The sequence below is a fragment of the Cebidichthys violaceus genome, unplaced genomic scaffold (assembly GCF_023349555.1).
Source record: "Cebidichthys violaceus isolate CVI_PGR_0920_01 unplaced genomic scaffold, fCebVio1.0.p SCAF_85, whole genome shotgun sequence".
In the NCBI taxonomy this organism is placed as follows: Eukaryota; Metazoa; Chordata; class Actinopteri; order Perciformes; family Stichaeidae; genus Cebidichthys; species Cebidichthys violaceus.
In genome coordinates, this window is record NW_027176970.1 from 738,476 (window position 1) to 758,523 (window position 20,048).

General features: G+C 38.4%; 3 protein-coding genes across 9 annotated transcripts; all 3 read left to right on the forward strand.

The window, feature by feature from the left end:
• The first annotated feature begins 1,465 nt into the window (after positions 1–1,465).
• Positions 1,466–3,869, forward strand: LOC137866527 (4-galactosyl-N-acetylglucosaminide 3-alpha-L-fucosyltransferase 9-like). The gene is made up of 2 exons (XM_068702504.1): positions 1,466–1,531; positions 2,425–3,869. The coding sequence occupies exons 1-2, from the start codon at positions 1,466–1,468 to the stop codon at positions 3,502–3,504; spliced, it is 1,146 nt and encodes a 381-aa protein (XP_068558605.1). The 3' UTR covers positions 3,505–3,869.
• LOC137866526 (4-galactosyl-N-acetylglucosaminide 3-alpha-L-fucosyltransferase 9-like) lies at positions 1,482–9,315 on the forward strand. 6 transcript variants are annotated; one of them, XM_068702498.1, is made up of 3 exons: positions 4,960–5,429; positions 7,247–7,492; positions 7,598–9,315. In XM_068702498.1, the coding sequence occupies exons 1-3, from the start codon at positions 5,320–5,322 to the stop codon at positions 8,358–8,360; spliced, it is 1,119 nt and encodes a 372-aa protein (XP_068558599.1). In that variant the 5' UTR covers positions 4,960–5,319; the 3' UTR covers positions 8,361–9,315. The 6 variants fall into 6 exon arrangements, with proteins under 6 accessions (XP_068558602.1, XP_068558600.1, XP_068558604.1 ...); XM_068702501.1 differs by lacking the exon at positions 4,960–5,429 and adding an exon at positions 1,482–1,531 and having other exon boundaries at positions 7,247–9,315; XM_068702499.1 differs by lacking the exon at positions 4,960–5,429 and adding an exon at positions 4,048–4,168 and having other exon boundaries at positions 7,247–9,315.
• A 2,212-nt stretch (positions 9,316–11,527) lies between these two features.
• Positions 11,528–17,471, forward strand: LOC137866539 (uncharacterized). Of its 2 annotated transcripts, XM_068702519.1 has the most exons (11): positions 11,528–12,180; positions 12,643–12,729; positions 13,248–13,388; positions 13,547–13,680; positions 14,087–14,223; positions 14,325–14,418; positions 14,553–14,652; positions 14,858–15,117; positions 15,236–15,422; positions 15,637–15,764; positions 16,488–17,471. In XM_068702519.1, exons 5-11 carry the CDS (start codon positions 14,183–14,185, stop codon positions 16,803–16,805), a joined length of 1,128 nt encoding a protein of 375 aa, XP_068558620.1. In that variant the 5' UTR covers positions 11,528–12,180; positions 12,643–12,729; positions 13,248–13,388; positions 13,547–13,680; positions 14,087–14,182; the 3' UTR covers positions 16,806–17,471. The 2 variants fall into 2 exon arrangements, with proteins under 2 accessions (XP_068558620.1, XP_068558619.1); XM_068702518.1 differs by having other exon boundaries at positions 11,528–12,729.
• Positions 17,472–20,048: the final 2,577 nt, after the last annotated feature.

The following is a 20,048-nucleotide window of genomic DNA, read 5'->3' on the forward strand; positions in this document are numbered from 1 at the left end:
GTAGTCCTGGGTGAAGACGGTGAAGAGGTCCGAGCTGAGCACACAGCCCTGCGGTGCACCAGTGTTCAGGATGGTGGTTGTCGATGTCAGGTTCCCTATCCTGACATTCTGTGGTCTGTTTGAGAGAAAGTCCAGAATCCATGAACAGAGTAAGCTAGAGAGTCCAAGATTTTTGAGTTTATGCACCAATTTATGGGGGATGATGGTGTTGAAGGCAGAGCTGAAGTCAATGAAGAGCATCCTGACGTATGTGTAGGAGACCACGTCCTCCGTAGATCTCTTCACTCGGTAGCAAACTGGTGGCTGTCCAGGTCAGCTGGGAGGACGTCCTTGATGTGCGATAGTATCATCTTCTCGAAGCACAGGACAGGGACAATGGTGGTGGATTTGAGACAGGTGGGGACTGCAGCTTGTTGCAGGGAGAGGTTGAAGATGGTGGTGAACACCTCTGCTGGTCGGCACAGGTCTTCAGTGTGCGGCCCAACGCCTTGTCTGGTCCGGCTCTGTAATGCTGCATCCATGGGCACCGTTAAAAGGCTCATGACAACCTCCCTGCTCTCTGTTCTTATGTTATTTGTTCTCCCCCCCACCACATGTGCAAAGCGTCCTTGGGTCCCTTTAAAGGCACCATAACAATTTAAGCTGTCATTATTAATATTATGATTATTGTAATTCTCAAAGAGCTCTTTCTTGCGTGTGAAGAACAAGTAAGGGATAATGTACAGCAAGTGGTTCATGAAAAATGAACCCAGACAGAGCGATGCAGGACCACCAAAGACATAAATAATTTTACGCAAAATATTGATTGAAAGATGATGTATTACTTCCTCCAGAGTCAGAACTGCGTCCATAGCAACGGTCTGTTATTCATAGAAGTGAACTGTCATACAGAAACACCGTAGAATGCCGTCATTGACTAATCAGAATCAAGTATTCAACAGAACGGTCTACACATTTATCAAGTAACTACTTACAGCAAAGTGAGTGACCTTAAGAGCAACTCTCAAGGGATCAAATTATTTAAATTATTTATCACATTCGTCACTCCAAAGCATGTGTCAGAGGGTGTGTGCTCACCACAGTTCATTTTTAAAGCAGGGTTTGCTCACTGCTAAAAGCGATCCATTGTGTGGTCTTTGTGGTGTCACTGTCCCTCTAAGTCATTGCTCTTAAATTGTCCAAAAGTCATAAAAACATTTTTTTCCAATAGCTAACAATACGGTGCATTTAATTTGTTGAAACAGCAAGTCAACTTTGTAAACATTTTGCTGCCTCTTATTTGTTTTTCTGGGCTGGGTTTTCCACATGTTTTAAATGCTCTGAATATACAACTTCAACGTCGGTTTGAAAGCTGTTTGTTCATTGATTCTGTTTGCGTGTACAACACTGTGAATATGATCACAACCTTTAGTCCACAGAAGCTTGCGTGAAGTTAAAAGTACAATAACATGTGTTAACGTGTCAAATGGCTGCCACAGTTGGCCCACTGACTACCAGAAAGAAACATCTACTCCTTATACTCTGTGGAAAGGTGAGAACAGAATGTTTTATTCAGTGGAGATAATCTTAATTGAATGAGAATGTTGACTGTAATGTTGATTGTCTAAATCTTTAGCATTACAAAATAATTATTTGTGGGACAATTACAATCTACAGCTGTTGTTCTGCCTGTTGCTCACAATAATTATTAATAGCTGATGTGTTGCTTTAAGAGATTATTTGAAATGCTAAATAATTGTCAGAATAGATTTTTTGACAAGCCCCTATAGTCACAGCTTGTTTTTTTTAAAGCAATGAGTCTTTAATTTCAGAGGGCCCGACAAAGCACAATTGTTTTGGCTGAAATGACAATTGTCCCTGGCAGATTTTAACAGCTCTGGCTAGCTGGCTAAAAAAAAACTTGTGGGAGGGGCCGCTCTGTTTTTTCCCATTCACCAAATGTTTCGTTAAATCATATCGTCAATATCCTGGATAATGTAATGCACCTGTAGCTTTATGTTTATGGACACCAGTTGTAAATATTTCACCTTTCTCTAAAATTATGTTTTATTTGTAATTTTAACATGGCAGACGAGTCTTAAAACTACAACACCCATAAGCCAGAGGCAGAAGCGTGAATCAGAATGAATTAAAAATGCTTTGCTGTTGCCGTTGTAAACAAAACGTGGTGTTATAATTGCTGTATTCTTGCAAAATGAACACAGAAATTAAAAATGAACTGATTTACGCAGTAGATTGTAAAATCTATCTTTTCAACACTGTAATCTTTAGCTCCCGCCCGTCGTTAGCGAAGCGCGTGAAAAAATTGTAAGCGGTGATTAGACTTTTCATGTTGAAATGCACAATAGGAGTTGTAGTAAACGTTAAGTTCAACGTATCCTCATATAACGGTTTGCATGATATAGTTACTCTCTACTTCCACAGATGACGACACCAGCTTCCAAGAAAACATTGTACTTATCAATAATAACTGCTATCTGCCTCATCGGCTCTATTCTGGCATTCTTTCTGTATTTTGAGCCTCCGTCTCCTGTTTGCCCCCCTACATTAGCTCATGAGGGAAATCGTCAAGGCATGGATCCAAATGGAAAGCCCATTGTCCTGGTGTGGTTCTGGCCTCTCGCGAAGTTTGATTTAAAAATGTGCTTTACTTACTTCAACATTGATAGTTGTGTTCTGACAGATAATAGAACGCTCTACAGCAAAGCACAGGGAGTGATCTTCTTCCACAAACACATAAACTGGCATTTGCAAAACATGCCGCGGGAGCCACGTCCAGCTTTTCAGAAGTGGATTTGGTTCCATGTGGAATCGCCGACGAACACAAAGAAGATACCGGGTCTGGACCACTTTTTCAACTTAACGCTGAACTACAGAAGAGACGCTGACATCACCGTGAGGAATGAGCTCACAATCAGAAAGACAGAAATGAAAGATGACTTTGTCCTGCCCATGAAAGACAAACTAGTGTGCTGGATGGTCAGTAACCACAACCCCGCAACTGGGACAGCTGTGAGAGAACAATATTACCGTGAACTATCCAAACACATTAAGATCCACGTCTTTGGTAAGGCCTATGGAGGGCAACATTTGAGTCATGAGGACCATTACTCAACCATTGCTAGCTGTAAGTTTTACCTCTCATTCGAGAACTCGATCCACAGAGACTACATCACAGAGAAGGTTAACGGGCCCCTTGTGGCGGGGACGGTCCCTGTAGTTTTGGGTCCGCCAAGAGAAAACTACGAACAGTTCCTTCCCGCCGACGCCTTCATCCACATAAATGATTTCCCTGATGCAAAGTCCCTGGCAGACTTTCTACTGGACATAAAGGATGAGGCGTACGCACGTTACTTTGAGTGGAGGAAGTTCTACACAGCTGTTCCTCATATGCGGGCATTCTACAATGGATTCATTCGCCCTGTCTGCCTTGCCTGCGACCACATGTCAAGAGACAAAGATTTCAGTGTAGTTCATGACCTCTATGACTGGTACTTTACATAAAAACGGAAATGAGAACGTCCTTTGATAGTGGCTCACACATGAGAACCAACTAGACTGTCTACAAATAATAATAGCCCAGCACATAACCCTGTTTTTACTACTTTCTACAGGCTAAATAAACAAGATATAACATGTTAATTGGTGAGCTTTAGAGATGCTGGTAGGCTGATTTTGTTTAACGTTGTTAATGTATCAATTTTGATAATCTCCTTTAAACTCTTACTTTCTCTACCCCATCATGTAATCATCAATGTAAGGTGACCAATGATTTGTTTTACTCTGTCAATGTAATAATTTTAACTATCTAATTAATTAGCTACTTTTTCTTCCAATAGCTGACAATAAAGTGCATTTGACTTCTTGAACCAGCAAGTCAACTTTGTAAACTTTTTTTTTTTGCTGCCTCTTATTTGTTTTTCTGGGCTGGGTTTTCCACATGTTTTAAATGCTCTGAATACACAGCGTCAACGTCGGTTTGAAAGCTGTTTGTTCATTGATTCTGTTTGCGTGTACGTCACTGTGAATATGATCACAACCTTTAGTCCACAGAAGCTTGCGTGAAGTTAAAAGTACAATAACATGTGTGTTAACGTGTCAAACGGCTGCCACAGTTGGCCCACTGACTACCAGACAGAGACATCTACTCCTTATACTCTGTGGACAGGTGAGAACAGAATGTTTATTCAGTGGAGATAATCTTAACTGAATGAGAATGTCGACTGTAATGTTGAATGTCTAAATCTTTAGCATTACAAAAGAATTATTTTTGGGACAATAACAATACACAGCTGTTGTTCTGCCTGTTGCTCACAACAATGATTAATAGCTGATGTGTTGCTTTAAGAGATTATTTTAAATGCTAAATAATTGTCAGAACTGATTGTTTGACAAGCCCCTATAGTCACAGCTTGAAATTCTTTGTGTTTTTTTAAACAAGTTATAACATGTTAATTAATAATTAAGGAATGCCAATCAGGTGTGAAAGCATTGATGTACTGTCTGTCCTGCCTGCTTGTTTTGCCTATATGTGCATTTGTCTTGTTCAGTGTTGCTATCTTCCAAGTTTGATGTGTGTTATGTGTCTCAGTGTTATATATGTGCTTGTACTGTAGGTGGGTTTGTTCTGCTCTGCTCTAGTGTCGTACACTTTTCTTTTGCTTATATGTGTATTAGTTTTGTCTATACGTTACTGTCTATCTATGAATTTTAATTCCATTTTATTTGAAATTTTGTAATTTTTAGGCAGCCTTCGAACATCTGGCCGGGGACAGCAGATGAAAACTAGCCTCTCTGGCTAACTCTGGCTCACCTACAGTTTCGCTGTTGATTGGTGTGCATTGTCCCTGCAAAAATAAATAAACAAATAAAATAAATAAACAAATAAAATAAATAAAATAAATAAAATAAATAAAATAAATAAAATAAATAAAATAAATAAAATAAATAAAATAATTGGTGAGCTTTAGAGGTGCTGGTAGGCTGATTTTGTTAATGTTATTAATGTATCAATTTTGATAATCTCCTTTAAACTCTGAGTTTCTCAACCCTGTCATGTAATTACATTACATTACAGTCATTTAGCAGACGCTTTTATCCAAACCGACTTACAATTCACTATCTATCTACACATCGTAGGCACAGGGAGCAATTTTGGGGTTAAGTGTCTTGCTCAAGGACACATTGACATGAGACTAGTGGAGCAGGAGCCGGGGATCGAACCACCGACCCTCTAATTGAAAGGCTCTCCACTTAGCCACGGTCACCCGTAATGTAATCATCGATGCAAAACGCATTGCAAGTAAATATTTAACTTTGATGAAAATAAATTATTTTAAAGTCAAACCTGACCTGTGCTGCTGTGAAGCTTCAGTCTGGGTCCTGCAGAATATCTACACACTCACCATCAGCTCTAAAGGGACAAGCAAGTATTTTGACCAAATTTTCCACCTGCTTTACATTTTTTATTTGAGGGACAGTTGGCAGTAAAATTATGCTGATTTGGATCCAAACAAACTTGTGAATTGTAGAACCATCCAATTGTCTTCACATGCTACATGTAGTTTATCAGCTGTGGGTAGTGACGACTTAAATGTACTCTGTTTAATGAAGGGTACTCTAGTAAATTTAACTTATCAGAGTACTTTTAATGCAACATACTTTTTACTCTTACTCAAGCAGATTTTTAGAGTAAAAATATTACGTTTGCTCTTTTACATTTGTTTACATTTATCTCGTTACTTTAAAAAAAAAAAAAAAATTATTTACTATTTAATATTTCCATGATCTGTTAAGAGGCAGTTGGTGAGCTCGTCCCCTCCACCGCTGACTCCGTGCTATGGAGGTCCATTATGGGAGACTAGTTGGTCTCAGGTCTGCTGGCACTCTGTTGACCACGGCTCACATGACTCTGTTCAAATCAACATGACTGAAGCTGCAACAACATGGCTGGCATTTTCCAGGCGTTGTTAGACCACCCAGTGAACCACCCCATACATTAACGTCATAGCTTTCAAATAGCGCTACAGCAGCAGCACATATTTACAGAACAATTAACAGCGCGCACTGCGGTTGTTAACGCTGGTCTGAAGTCAGTCAGAGAAGAGAATCAGAGAACTGTGCCGACAGCCAGTGAGTCTGTTGTGTTAATGCTAATACATTTAAATACATATACACATAATATAGCATGCTTCAAAACTACTTCTACTACTGCTTTCTGTCGTAATGTAAATATTAAAATGGTGCAAGCCATGTGCATTTAAGGTAACTAGTCATGTTCATTGATGTAGCCTGATGAAGAGAAACTGAAAGGTAGAGACCAAATTATGCACTCAAAAAATTGCTGTTATTTCATGTTTACTGACCGTTAGGCGCTTATGTTTCAACCAAATAGATGGTCTTCCTCAGGTCAAAGTGATAATATGAACACACCTGTATTTAATAGACAGTCAATGATGAAACATCATAGCATAATCTCCTAATTAGCCTGAATGAGTCATCTGAAATCAGACATTTTAAGAAAGATAAGAGACTAAATTGTCCACTTCTCTAATCTTATTGTCTTTTCTTGGATGTTATCTGTGTCTGTCTGTGATGTGAACTGGGACTTAAAACATCTAAACTGGAATGATGAAAGTTTACGGACACTGCAACATGTTGGCACTTTTTATATCTACTTTTTGACACAACAAAAATATGGTCTATTTTGTATGTGGTTTGCTGATTTATTTGCCCCCTAACCTATAATATAAAGTAAATGTAATTTAAGAACTATCTTTATCTGTTGATGTACTTAATACAGTATAATATTAACGTAATATTTAGTGATCATACTTGAGAAATATTGTCTAGTGTACATGTGGCAGGTAATCCAATCAGGAGATGATGACTTGTCATTTCATCATGAATAAATGCAGCTGTATGTTAACTTCTTTGACTTTACCTGAGGAATTCATCCCAGTACACTAGTGTGTCAGTGTTTTAGGATTATTATTATTTCTGAAGTTACTTGCTACTCAAGTATTTTTTTTTCAGTAAATACTTTTATACTCTCACGGTATTATTTTGATGACTATATGTTTTTCAAAGCAACAGTACATTTACTCGAGTACATTCTTAAATGACTTACTGCTTCTGATTTACCCGTTTCGACTTTAAACTCTGTTACTCTCTTACTACTTTGAGAATTTAACAAATGACTGTGAATATATTGCCAATGATTATGACAATTCCTCTCTCCTTGCAGGTTTAATATGGCCTCTCTTTTTTCTGTTTCACGAGCCTCCCTGAAAGGGATTCTCCTGCTGGCTGGAATCATAGTCCTGGTTTTGATGTTTCGTCAGTCATCGCCATCTCCAAATTGCCATCCTCCCCCGGCTCAGTCAGGGCGGCTGACAAAGCAGGCAAATTTTTCCAACACGATGACAGTGGCAGTGAAACAACAGACAGACAAGCCTTTAATGCTGCTCTGGTTTTGGCCTGAAAACAAAAGGTTTGATCTTCAAGACTGTAAGACGCTTTTCAAAATCGACGGCTGCACCCTCACAGATGATAGATCTTTATACTCCAGAGCTCATGAAGTTTTGGTGTTTCACAGAGCTATCCAGGATGACCTCTCCAACCTTCCCACCTCTCCTAGAGCCAGGATTCAGAGGTGGATCTGGTTCAACACAGACTTGCCTAACAACACGCGCAGGATAGAAGGCATTCAAGGCCTTTTTAACTTAACCTTGAGCTACAGGAAGGATGCAGATATCCACGTTCGCTGGCGACCTACTCTCAAGAAGAATTCAGGTGAAGATTTTGTTCTTCCCAAGAAGGAACGATTGCTTTGTTGGATTGTGGATAGCAACGACCTCCACACAAAATCAGGGGAGGGATACAGCTATTACAGAGAGCTTATAAAACACATCAAGGTGGAGGTTTTTCACAGCTCCTCTACCAACGGCGAGAACTATTTCCTGACTATCAGCAGCTGCAAATTCTACCTTTCCTTTGAGAAGTCAATTCACAGAGATTACATTACAGAAACGTTTAATGGACCTCTTGCGGTCGGCACTGTGCCAATAGTTTTGGGCCCACCGAGAAAGAACTATGAGGATTTTGCCCCAGGTACTTCCTTCATACATGTAAACGACTTTCCTGATGCCTTAGCACTGGCTCAGTTCCTCCTGGGGCTGGATAAGGATAATGAGGCTTATATGAGATACTTTAATTGGCGGCAATTCTTTACTGTGAGGCGTCATCTTACTGAGGAGAAGCATGAGTTTGCACACGCTATCTGCCAGGCCTGTCGTCACGTTGGCTTGTACAAGGAGTACAGAGTTGTACCTGATCTGTACAAGTGGTTGTTATTGTAATGCTGTTATTGATGCACTGTTCCTCTGAACTGGTTAAAAACACAAATAGAATCTGTTCAGAGAAATACTTGTCATCTATAAAGTAGTAGTAGTAGTAGTAGTAGTAGTGTTTTATTCAGCCATCACACACAACACAATAAATAAAGCCTATATACAATATAGTAAACAAAAGGCATAGGCAGAAGCATATTGCTTATATATGCCTATCCTACATTCTTATCAATTAAGTTACCCTCAAACAAAATGTAAATCTTTGCAACTTTTGGCTCCGCTCATTGTTAAAAGTATTTACAGGTCTCTGTAAAAAGTCAATCAGAAAGCTGCAGCTGATTCAGAATGCTGCAGCTTGAGTCCTCACTAAGACCAAGAAAGTGGATCACATCACTCCAGTTCTGAGGTCTTTGCACTGGCTTCCTGTCCAACAAAGAATTGACTTTAAAATCCTGCTGTTGGTTTATAAAGCACTGAATGGTTTAGGGCCCAAATACATTTCTGATCTGCTGCTACCTTATGAACCATCCCGACCCCTTAGGTCATCTGGGACTGGTCTACTTTCTGTTCTCAGAGTCAGAACTAAACATGAAGATGCAGCATTCAGTTTTTCTGCTCCACATATCTGGAACAAAGTCCCAGAAAGCTGCAGGTCTGCTGAGACCCTCAGCTCCTTTAAATCAAGACTGAAGACTTTTCTGTTTGCTGCTGCCTTTGATTGAACCACATTCAAGGATATTAATCAATTTCCTGCATTTCTGCATTTTACTACTGTATTTTATTTTCTTACACTGCTTTTTAGTGTTTTAATGACTGTTTTTATTGTTTCAATGAATGTGCTTAATTGTTTTTAAATCTCCTTTCTTTTGCATTATGTTTTGATGCTTTTAATGGTTTTATGTGAAGCACTTTGAATTACCTTGTTGTTGAAATGTGCTAAACAAATAAACTTGCCTTGCCTTGCCTCCAGAGCTTTTCATGACAAAGAAAACAGCCCTGCGTTTATTTTTGTTCATTCAGATAATCCAACAGGGCTATAAAAATTGTTTATTTAGCTCAAAAAGTGTAAGAGACTTTTCTCAGCCCATAAAGTAGCACATAATCCTTTAGTTTACCTCAAAACATCCAAATCACAATATTTGGACGATTGGTATGGTAGATGACACCTATAAATGTTAATTTGGTTAATCAACAACAGAAAAAAATATATCTTGATTTTACAAACATTCGTCATGTTATGTACTATATATGTTACACCTGGTGATATAATACACCTACCTTAATTCAGATGTTTTAATGTTGTCATACAATAACCTAAACCAATTTGTTCCTTAAAGGAAACTTATAGGGAATATAAAACAGACTAAATGGACCACATGGAATACATTTCGGAAAGTATTTCTAAATACTACCCCCTAGAGGCAAAGATCTGAAATGTTACGTAAATGTCACACTAGGCATTTATGCATACATGTATTACTCATTGGAAAATAACTTGGACTTTGCTTAGTAACACAGTTATGCCTTTTTGTTTGTATTTCAACAACACGTATCAAAAGTATAACTTTTCATTCTAATCCATACTGCAAAAAATAATGACATTTCTTTAAAATAGGACCAAAATAGGATAGTTAAATCTTGTTTGTTTGTGTGTTTTATTTACTAATATGCAAAAATTCTTCCAGAATATTTTTTAAATTAGCTAGTTCTGTCAAATGTGCTGACCAGCCAGGCAGCCATTTTGGAAGTGATGTCATTAGCACACAAATTAACTCACTGTCACATGACCTCACCAGGATGTTCAGTATGTGTCACTTAGGGACTTTGAGAGTTAAAATCAAGGATAATACTGTATAAGGAACTTTCTGGAATATTTAAAGTGTCTGTGACCACTGTGTCACTGTGGGTTCTAATGGGTTAATACCGACAATTTACAAAATGAGTTCTCTCCATTTTAAACAACAGGGTGTCACTAATAATGTGTATGTGGTTGCGGGCATGATGATAATACTTATAGTGGAATAATATGTCACTGCTAATGCATTGAAATTAAAGTTATTAAACCTATGAAACATTGTATATGTATTCTATATGTGTTGAGGTATGCAACAATAATGTCCGAGACACACTACACCCCAGCAACCCACTTTCTATTTCTCTATTAAAATAATTGATACGATTTTGATTAAATGATTAAGCGGATACATGTAACAAGGGGAAACTGTGGTTTACTGCACACTGCAGAGGAACTTTGGTACTACTAAAACTCCTATGCGGGTAGGCTTTGATGTTGTCTAAAACCCCCGGTAGTGGAGCAAGAGGCAAGACCTCAAAAAGCGTTGAGACAACATCTTGTGATTTGAGCATCTGGCTGACTCTTATACATAGAAGTCTTCAAAGCGCATTTGTGGTTAACACCTAACGGACATGTACGAGACATGACCGTTGTGACCTCTAGCTAGACCGGAGGTCCTATATCAAGATGTCATTAGTATCTTATGAAGGCTGTTCTTTTTCTTTATTTCTGTTGTCAATGATGAATTACAATCTATTTTTTTGTATTGAGCTAAGAGTGTTTTATTTTTAAAGAACCATATACTCGTTTCATATAATCCCATATTGCTTAGAGATGGTTCAAATATTAAAAGTGCTTTAATGTGTGACCTGTTTATCATTTTATGTAAATGTAATCATATGTAATTGAAGTATAAATTGTATGTTGAATCTAAAGGAATAAGTGAACTTTGAGATAAACCCATTCTGACAGGATGAATGCTAGACAGCAGAGGATAAAGGTAGTAAAGTCAGAGACTAACTATTATATTAGATAGGGAACATCCTGTTCAGTGAGAGCTACAGAGACACCTTCCACGAGGGGGGGGAGCCAGCAAGAAAAGTGTAATAAACTTAAATGATAGAACTGATAAGACTACACAGTAAAATCCACAGTGTTAAATATGCAGTGTCAAAGTCCATGGACTCTTTCAGAGTTATTTCAACAACAGCTTGAGTAAGCTGCCCCCTAGTGTTGGTGATAATTTACATCGTTAAAACAGGTGGTGTCAGAAGTACTCTGAAAAGCCCCGCCCACCTCCTCGCCCCATTTCTAACCGATCTGGATTTTTCAAAGCGCCATTTTCTTTGTCTTTGCATTTTAAAATGCCAAATTACAAAGGGCAAACATGACCGAGTTGGGGACTAGCTTATGTGAGGTCAACATTAAGCTAATTAAGACTAACAAGCTAACGTTAGCTAGCTCAAACTCGACAGAAATATGCAATGTTAATGTTAATACAGTGTGGAGGGGTGGTTTTTATTCTTTGTAACGTCCATGAGTAGACTAAAATAGCTAAGACTGTATGTGTGGGGAGTTTGCTAAATTAGCTAATGTTAGCTTAACTAATTATTCCTGGCTAAGGCAGGCAATTAAGGCTAACAAGCTGACGTTAGCTAGCTCAAACTCAACAGCAAGATGCAACGTTGTCAATACAGTGTGGAGGGGTGATTTTTATTCTTTGCAACGTCCATGGGTAGACTAAAATAGCTAAGACTGTATGTGTGGGGAGTTTGCTAACGTTAAATTAGCTAATGTTAGCTTAACTAATGGCTAAGGTAGGTTTGTGCGGGCGGGAAAGCCTACCTAACACCACAGGATATAACGCCAGGACAGGAGCAAGTTAGTTTCATATCATGTTGTTACTACTCAAAGTAGCGTTACTGTTCATTTATTTTTGCAGCCGCACACAATGACGTTTTAATTTATTTAATTAGCTAAATTGCGGCCAAGGCGGCACTGGGATGAAAATAGATATAGGGGAAGATAGCAGAGGTGGGTAGTAAGAAGTGACATACATCTACTTTACTTAGAAATTGTGCTTGTCAGAGTGGTATTGCTGCAGCATTTTTTTTTTTTTACTCTTACTTGGTAATTTTAAGAGAAACTGTTTACGTTTAATCCGTTACGTTTTAATATATTCATCGTCCTGCATTCATTTATTATTTTATGCAGTTATCTGTTGATTCAAGTTAGCTGGTCTTAGGTCTGCTGACACTCACGCCTCCATTTGTTCAGAGCAGCATCATGGCTGAAGGGAACAGCAGGAGGGAAGTTAACGTTTTGGCCTTCAAAATAGTGCTAGCAGCTAATATTTACAGTCAAGTTAACAGCGCACAGTACAGCGGGCTTAAGTCAGTACATTAGAGAACCGTGTTCAGCGCTAACAGTGCAAGCGGTGTGTATTTAACTAGTGAGACTTTTAACTGAGAAATAATGTGCTGATACTCTTTACAGGAACCATGCTGCTGAAAGCAAAACTTGGTGGTGTCCAAAAATTTGTCCGAATAACAGAACCAAATCTGACAGAGTTCTTGGCTGCAGGTAAGAAATTGAAATTGTGGAATCAAGATTTTCACAGAGCGTTAAGTTATAATCGTAATAGAATTTAGCTATTTATATACTGGAATATCTGTAAAATTATGATACATTTTTAAAGTCCTCAGTTTAAAAAAAAAAAGTATGATGAATCTTTTATGTATTAACGTCTTCTATGGTTCCCTTCTCTAACCCCTTAACTATGGATGCATTGCTTAAGATATAGTTATGACACTGCTTGGGGTGCAACTAACAATTATTTTCATTGTTAATTAATCTGTAAATAATTTTCTTGATGAATTGATTTAATAGTTGTTTTTAAAATGGTGAAAAATGTTGATCAGTGTTTCCTAAAGCCTAAGATTACGTCCTCAAATGTTTTGTTGTACTCACAACCTAAAGATATTCAGTTTACTGTGATAGGAGTAAAAAAAAAAAATATATATATATATATATTAATATATACTAATGTTCCATATCTAATGACCTTTATGATAATACAAGCTTTTGTGCCTGTTTCCTAGCATTTGCAAAGTTTGGTGTCCCAGTCGTAACCAAAGGGGTGAAAGTTGTTGACCGTTCGGGAACTGAGTTGGATGACGATGTTTTTGAGGACATAGTATAGGATCCATCAACTGGTGTGCTAACCATCAAATATGATACAGGTTTGTTTCAGTTAAGTTTGTAATGCATATTATTTAATAGATACGTTAGTTCTTTGTCATGTGAAGCTTATGTTTATTTGTTAATTAGATAAGGGACAAATTTGTGGGGACTGTGTATAACGTTTTCATCTTCTTCTTGCTTCTCCAATCATGGCTAGAATCTGTCTCCACGGCAGCATCTTTTGAGCAGTCCCAACCATCATCCCTTGATTCCTCAGACTCGCAGGATACAGCCATCATTTCAGTAAGCCCTTCTGGAAAACGCCAGAGGCTGGATACAGAGGCTAAGCATGTGAGAGTTGACACACCAATACTTCATTATGACACATTGAAATCTATTCCTGATGAAGATGGCATAATTGGAGATTTTATATTACATGGTCTGAAGGCATTGCTGAAGTCATGTTTCTTTATTTCCAGCATTTAAAGCCTCTGGAAACTCAAATCCACAATAGCCTTCTAATCATGTCATTTAGGGTATCTTGTACATAATAGTAGGCATCTAAAAAGTATTTTAGATATCCAAAACTAATTTGAAATACTTTTATGCTTACTAATGTACAGATTGTAATGTACAGAAGTCCCTAAATTACATTGTTTGGCTATTGTGGATTTGGGTTTCTAGTGACTTCAAGCCAACTATGAATTGCAAAGGATATATTCCTAACATAGTGAATTGTTTTTCATTGTGTTTTAAGTTGGTGGAATCCATTCTTACCAAGAAATCTGGTGGGGAACTTATAATAAAGGAATACAACCGAACCAAGTCCTTGGTGGATGAAAGCAGAAGGAAAATGGTGAACCTACTATCAGCTGACATGACAGAGAAAAATGGGTAATTTACTAATTGTTTTTAGTTAGCCCTTGTGTTCTCAATCTCTCTCATTAAATCCTAGAAATAAGACTGAAAAATAATTTCTTCTTTTAATCTTGCAGTACATCACCACCCAGACAGGTGAAAGAAATGTATGCCAAAGGAATTGTGGCCTTATTCCCCTACCTCGGTGACCCGTACTCTAAGAATGGCTATGTGAGTTACACACAGTAATGGTTGTGGTTATGTGAAATGCTGTATTGAAACATTTTGAATTCTACCAGAGCATGTTTTTCAATTTTAAATGTTACTAATGAAGTGTCTGTTTTGTTGTCCGTTCATTCTCCAAGGAGCATTATTATGATGGCGAGAGTGGGACTGGGTACCTTGCCTGGAGGATTAAAATTATTCAGAGATGCACTGCTAAAGACAGACGATCATCATTTGGAGGTAATCCTGTAGTAATACTGGAAAAATGTATGTAGAACAAAGCAGTCACAAGATCAGTGATTGCTTTTTGTTGCATGTGTTTCTCCAGGCAATACTAAACAATATGTTTTTCTTAAAAGTTAGGTCAAATCTAAGTTACCTAAAGTGTTTTAAAAATGCACATGGTTGTGATCAGTATTGATAAGGTATTTTTTATATTGTGTAGAATCAGCCAAAGGACCATCTGGTGATGACATGTCTGGAGGACCAACTGTCAGACGAGAGTCCGAGTTTGTTTCAGAGACTGCCCTGAGTGACGATGAATGCAAAGAAGCCATTTCACTGATGAAACATTCAGCTGATGAGGACACAATCAAGAAGAAGATGAAACTGACATTTGTCTATCGCCGCAACATGATCCTTGACCCCCAGCAGTCAAGTGACATACTGTCCGACTTTCCACGTTTCAAAGATGTCAAAGGCTTGGTAAATATCTGACATTTTAGACAGACAGTAAATGGGCATTGTAGTGACACTCAAACAACAAGTAACAATTACATTTGGTTGGCTATCCTGAAACTGTCCCCCAACATCCCCACCCTAGGTGGAACAGGATTTCGTTCTGATGTTTGGAGAGGATGTATCGGGCAAGCTTCTGGAGAGGTGGCCAACCGCATTCAAGAAAAAGATCATCCAACAATGCAGAAAGCTTCCATCCGTCAGTGAGCTTGAGGAACACCTGCTGGCAGCTGATCCTCCTGAGGATGGGACTGAAGTGGATGTTGACTTTGGTAAGCTGTTTGTTGTTTTATTGCACTCAGACTTTAAATATATCAACATGTGTAAACAATTGCATATCAGCATAATATGTAAAGCTGGATTGAGATATAAAAAATAATGTATTTGAAAAATATAAGATGACATGGTGTATACTGTAAGTGTTTGGCTCAGTTTTTTGACATTGCAGATATGCTGAAGTGTGTTAACAACAAACTTGTGTTACAGGTTGGGACAGTGACCTGTCTTCAGTGTTACTGTTGCTGCACCTGATTCCACCTTCTGCTCAGGGTCGGAAGAAACCAGGAAAGGTGTCGTCATCCCAAGCAGAGAAGCATCTTGTGGCATTCAAGAAGGTTAGTATTTTTTTCTAATTTATGACAAGAATTTTTAATTATGATTAGTGGTGGGATTAATGTCACTATAATTCCACTGTTTTTGGTGGTAACTAGAACTGCAATGATTAATTGACTATTAAATGAATCACCAACTATTTTGATACTTTTTTTTTAGTAATTCTTTAAGAAAGAAAGTGAATATTTTCTGGTTTCTTTACTCTTCTCTGACAGTAAACTGAATATCTTTGGCTTGTGAGTAAAACAAAATATTTGAGGACGTCATATTAGGTTTTGGGAAACGCTGACATTTTTTAAACAAACTATTATTGATTAATTGAAAAAAATAATAGACTATGAAAATAATCATTAGTTGCAGCCCTAGTGGTAACTAGACATGTAAATAATGACTTGATCAAATTAATAACGCAGAAATTTAAATGGGCCCAATGTCACCCAACCATAGGGTAGTGTAATATAAACTGTTTATCATATGATTATTAACTACTGTAGAAACACTTGGTTAATGTAAATCCAACAACTTCTATCAAAATCCTACTGAGTAAACCACAGGCAATAAAAGTTTCTTCTTCTCCTTAGTAACTAATTACTTTTATATGCAGTACTTGGTAAAGTAATTTACTGACTTTTGAGACAAGTAACTAATTACAATAACTTGCCCAATACTGATAATATTACAACTATGTAATTCTAATGTCTCTCCCTGTGTGTTTGTCTTCTCAGACTGGAACGAACATCCAACAGCACCTTGATGCCATCACTACCAGCACTCAACCCTACCTCCTGGCTGTTGGAGCTAGGAAGAATGTGATCCACCAGTTCTTCATCATCCTTGACAAGAATGCCATACCTTGCTGGTCAACCTCTTCTCTTGGTGCTTTTGATGAACTGTTGAAGGCACATTTTGTGTTTGGCACATCATACAACACCATGCTCCACAACATGTACACGTTCATCCAAAACACTGTGTACAACATTGATGTTGGCAAAGTCAAAGAGAGTCCTCGTGTTGCTGAAGTTAGGGCGAGGTTGCTTCATTAGTGCTTGAAGTTACTCCAACATCATGAAGTGTTCTGTTTGTCAGAGTTAACTAGTTCAAATACGCTTGTTAGGCATTTACGATTGGTTCATGGTTGCGTGCCTGGAAAAAATCTTCGCCTTAAATGTGCTCAGACTGGATGTGGCTGTGTGTTTGGTACTTTTTCAGGTTTTAGGAAACATTTAAACACCAAACATACTGAGTATATTGACCAAGAAGTTCACACTGGTGTTAATTTAAGCAGTGCAGGAGAGTTGATGACGGCTAATGTAGATGAGACGGCCACAACATCTGAACAATTGAGAATGTCCAATAGATATGTGTGCCTCTGCAGTCGCACAACTTAAGGCAGCTGGATTAGGTCAGTCTACTGTAAATAGTATTGTCTCACCCATGGAAGAAGTGTTTTTTGAGATTCATAGTCAGGTTAAAGATGCAGCTTTACATGCCTTTAAGGTCAGGCTGCATCCTGACAGGATTGTAAAGGTGTTGCACATAAATGAGCTGTTGTACTTAAAACCATTTGATGTTCAAATGCAGTATGGAATGGCAGATTCCTCCTTGTACATTGTTCCTTATTGCCATTTTATGCAGATCTAAGGTCAATGTTTGGTTTCTCCATGAAATGTTTTGTATTTTTGCCCTGCACAATAAAGTTGTGAGATGCATTGTTTTGTGGTAACTGGTAATTTTTCTTGTCAATTAATGGTATGTTTGCAAACACCTATATAGAAAACAACTTAGATGTAATTTGACACTACAAATGAGTAAATTAATTGTAAAATTATAAATAGTGTTAAGTTTCAGTGACACTGTGCAGTGTTAATGGATTTTAGAATGTTATACTATCAGTGCTGTGTTTTCACAGTAATAGAGTAAATGATCAACACAGTAGTGTGTAAAATCAACACTTACCAGAGTTATATGACCTTCCAGTGTTAACTTTTTATAACTCCATGCAGTATTACATTTAACTCAATTAGAGTAGATTTGTTATCACAGAAGAGTTAATTATCAACACTAATGAGAATGATATTTACACTCTCCAGAGTTATTTAACCTGTAGTGTTAAATTTGAATAACACTATACAGTGTAAGGTAGTGTTAAATGTTTACTCTATTTAGAGTTAATTTAACTCTAAAATTGTAACACTTGGGCAAGAGTTAATTTAACACCAATTCCGGTTGGGAACATATACACTCTGCAATAGTGTTAAATTTGACTCTTTAAGTGTTACTTTAACACTGCAAAATTTACTGTGTATGAGAACTATTTAGTCGAATGATTTTAAGAATGATCTGATGTTTATCTTATATGGACCCGGAGGTGCCATGAGCAGAGGTGGAAGAGAGCACGAAGGAGGGGGGTACAAATAGGGGGAGACAACAAAGGATCGAGGTCTTAGGTCTTCAATCTTTGAGCTTTTAGGCTTGAGGTCTTTGGGTTTTTGGGGTTCCTGGTTCCATGAGAACTTGGTGATTTTGAATGATCTTTTATTTCTGAACTTTTATTATTCCTTTTTGTAAGCTTTTTAAAACTTTTTGTAAAACCAAATAAAACTGGGTTGTATGTTGTACAGTCCTACCAAAGTCCAGTGTCACTCATCTCTGCTGGTGCCCTCGTAGTCTCCTAGAAGGTAAGAGAGCTCTTCTCCTGGGATAGGCTGACAGTAGTCAATAAATGTTGATGTTTAATGTTGTATGACATTCCTTTTGTAAGCTAAGACTAGAATAGTGTTGAAAAAGGTTTTGTTATGCTTAATTAATTTAGTTGACTCAGCTTTATGACTATCATGACCGAAAGAATTAGATCGCGGGTACAAGCGGTCGAAATGGGTTTCCTCAGGAGGGTGGCTGGCATCTCCCTTAGAGATAGGGTGAGAAGTTTGGTCATCCGTGAGGGACTCGGAGTAGAGCCGCTGCTTCTTTGCGTGGAACGGAGCCAGTTGAGGTGGTTCGGGCATCTGGTTCGGATGCCACCTGGGCGCCTCCCTAGGGAGGTGTTCCAGGCACGACCAGCTGGGAGGAGACCCCGAGGGAGGCCCAGGACCAGGTGGAGGGACTATATCTCCAAACTGGCCTGGGAGCGCCTCGGGATCCCCCAGTCAGAGCTGGCTGATGTGGCCCGGGAAAGGGAAGTTTGGGGTCCCCTGCTGGAGCTGTTGCCCCCGCGACCCGATCCCGGATAAGCGGACGAAGATGAAGGATGAAGGACTCAGCTTTATGTTAATTGCTCTGTTGATATAGTCATAAGTGATGTTGCAGTGTGGTGATAACATTGCAGTGTGATTATAGCGATTATGCAATAACTGTTTTGTATAAAGGGGTAATAGGGATCATATTGGTATCTAATCAGAGGGCTTAGTGCCAGAGTCCTGAAGCTGCCCTTCATAACCAAGCAAGGTTCCCAACCACACGGGGTTCCTCCCCCAGCGGTGGCCCTTTAGAGCGGGTCCATCCTGGGGTCCATCCAGTCCTCCCACACCTATTACACACACACACACTTAAATCCGTTGTTATCTGGCAGTCGGGAAGGCCGACGTTTTTTAGCCTGAAATAAGAGATACAACGGTGGCTTGTGGTATTAAGTTATCCTAGTTTTCTCCTCCCTAAGCAGACTAGGACGGTCTTGCGTATAGATTTTGGGGCGTGCGTTCGTTACCTAGGTCAGAGATTATTGAACAAGCCGTCTTCCGGCGCTCCACTGGGAGTTGGGAGGGGGTATTGGTTACGCAGCTAAGCTGTACACCTTTTCATATATATTCTATTTGTATTTATATCATGTTAAATGCTATTAAGGGCTGTAGATACCACTGAAGATGTCCAGGCTGGATCCTTCCTTTTCCATGAGTCTGTAAAGGACTCAATATGTAATTCAGTTTAGATTTCACAATTGAAACTTATTGAATAACATGTCTTAGTTGCTGTAATTACGACAACATTCTATGAGCAGTCCTGATCTGTAAAAGCTGCATGCGACTTTTGCAGTTGCTTGGAGTTTTAACATCATTACTCCATTAATTTTCTAGCACAAAAGGTTGAGGCTTTTCTGTTTCACCCTTTCTATTAAATCAAATGTTGGTCTTTTTTGTCATTTTAATTCTTCTGTTTATTGTATTTATACTCTATTTAAGCTTGTTTCCTTATCCTCTCTTATTTGATTCTCCTTTAAACCCTGTTTAGGTTTTATATTAGTTTTCTAACCTTTCTTCGTGCTAAACGTACCTTGTTTTAAGTCACACAGT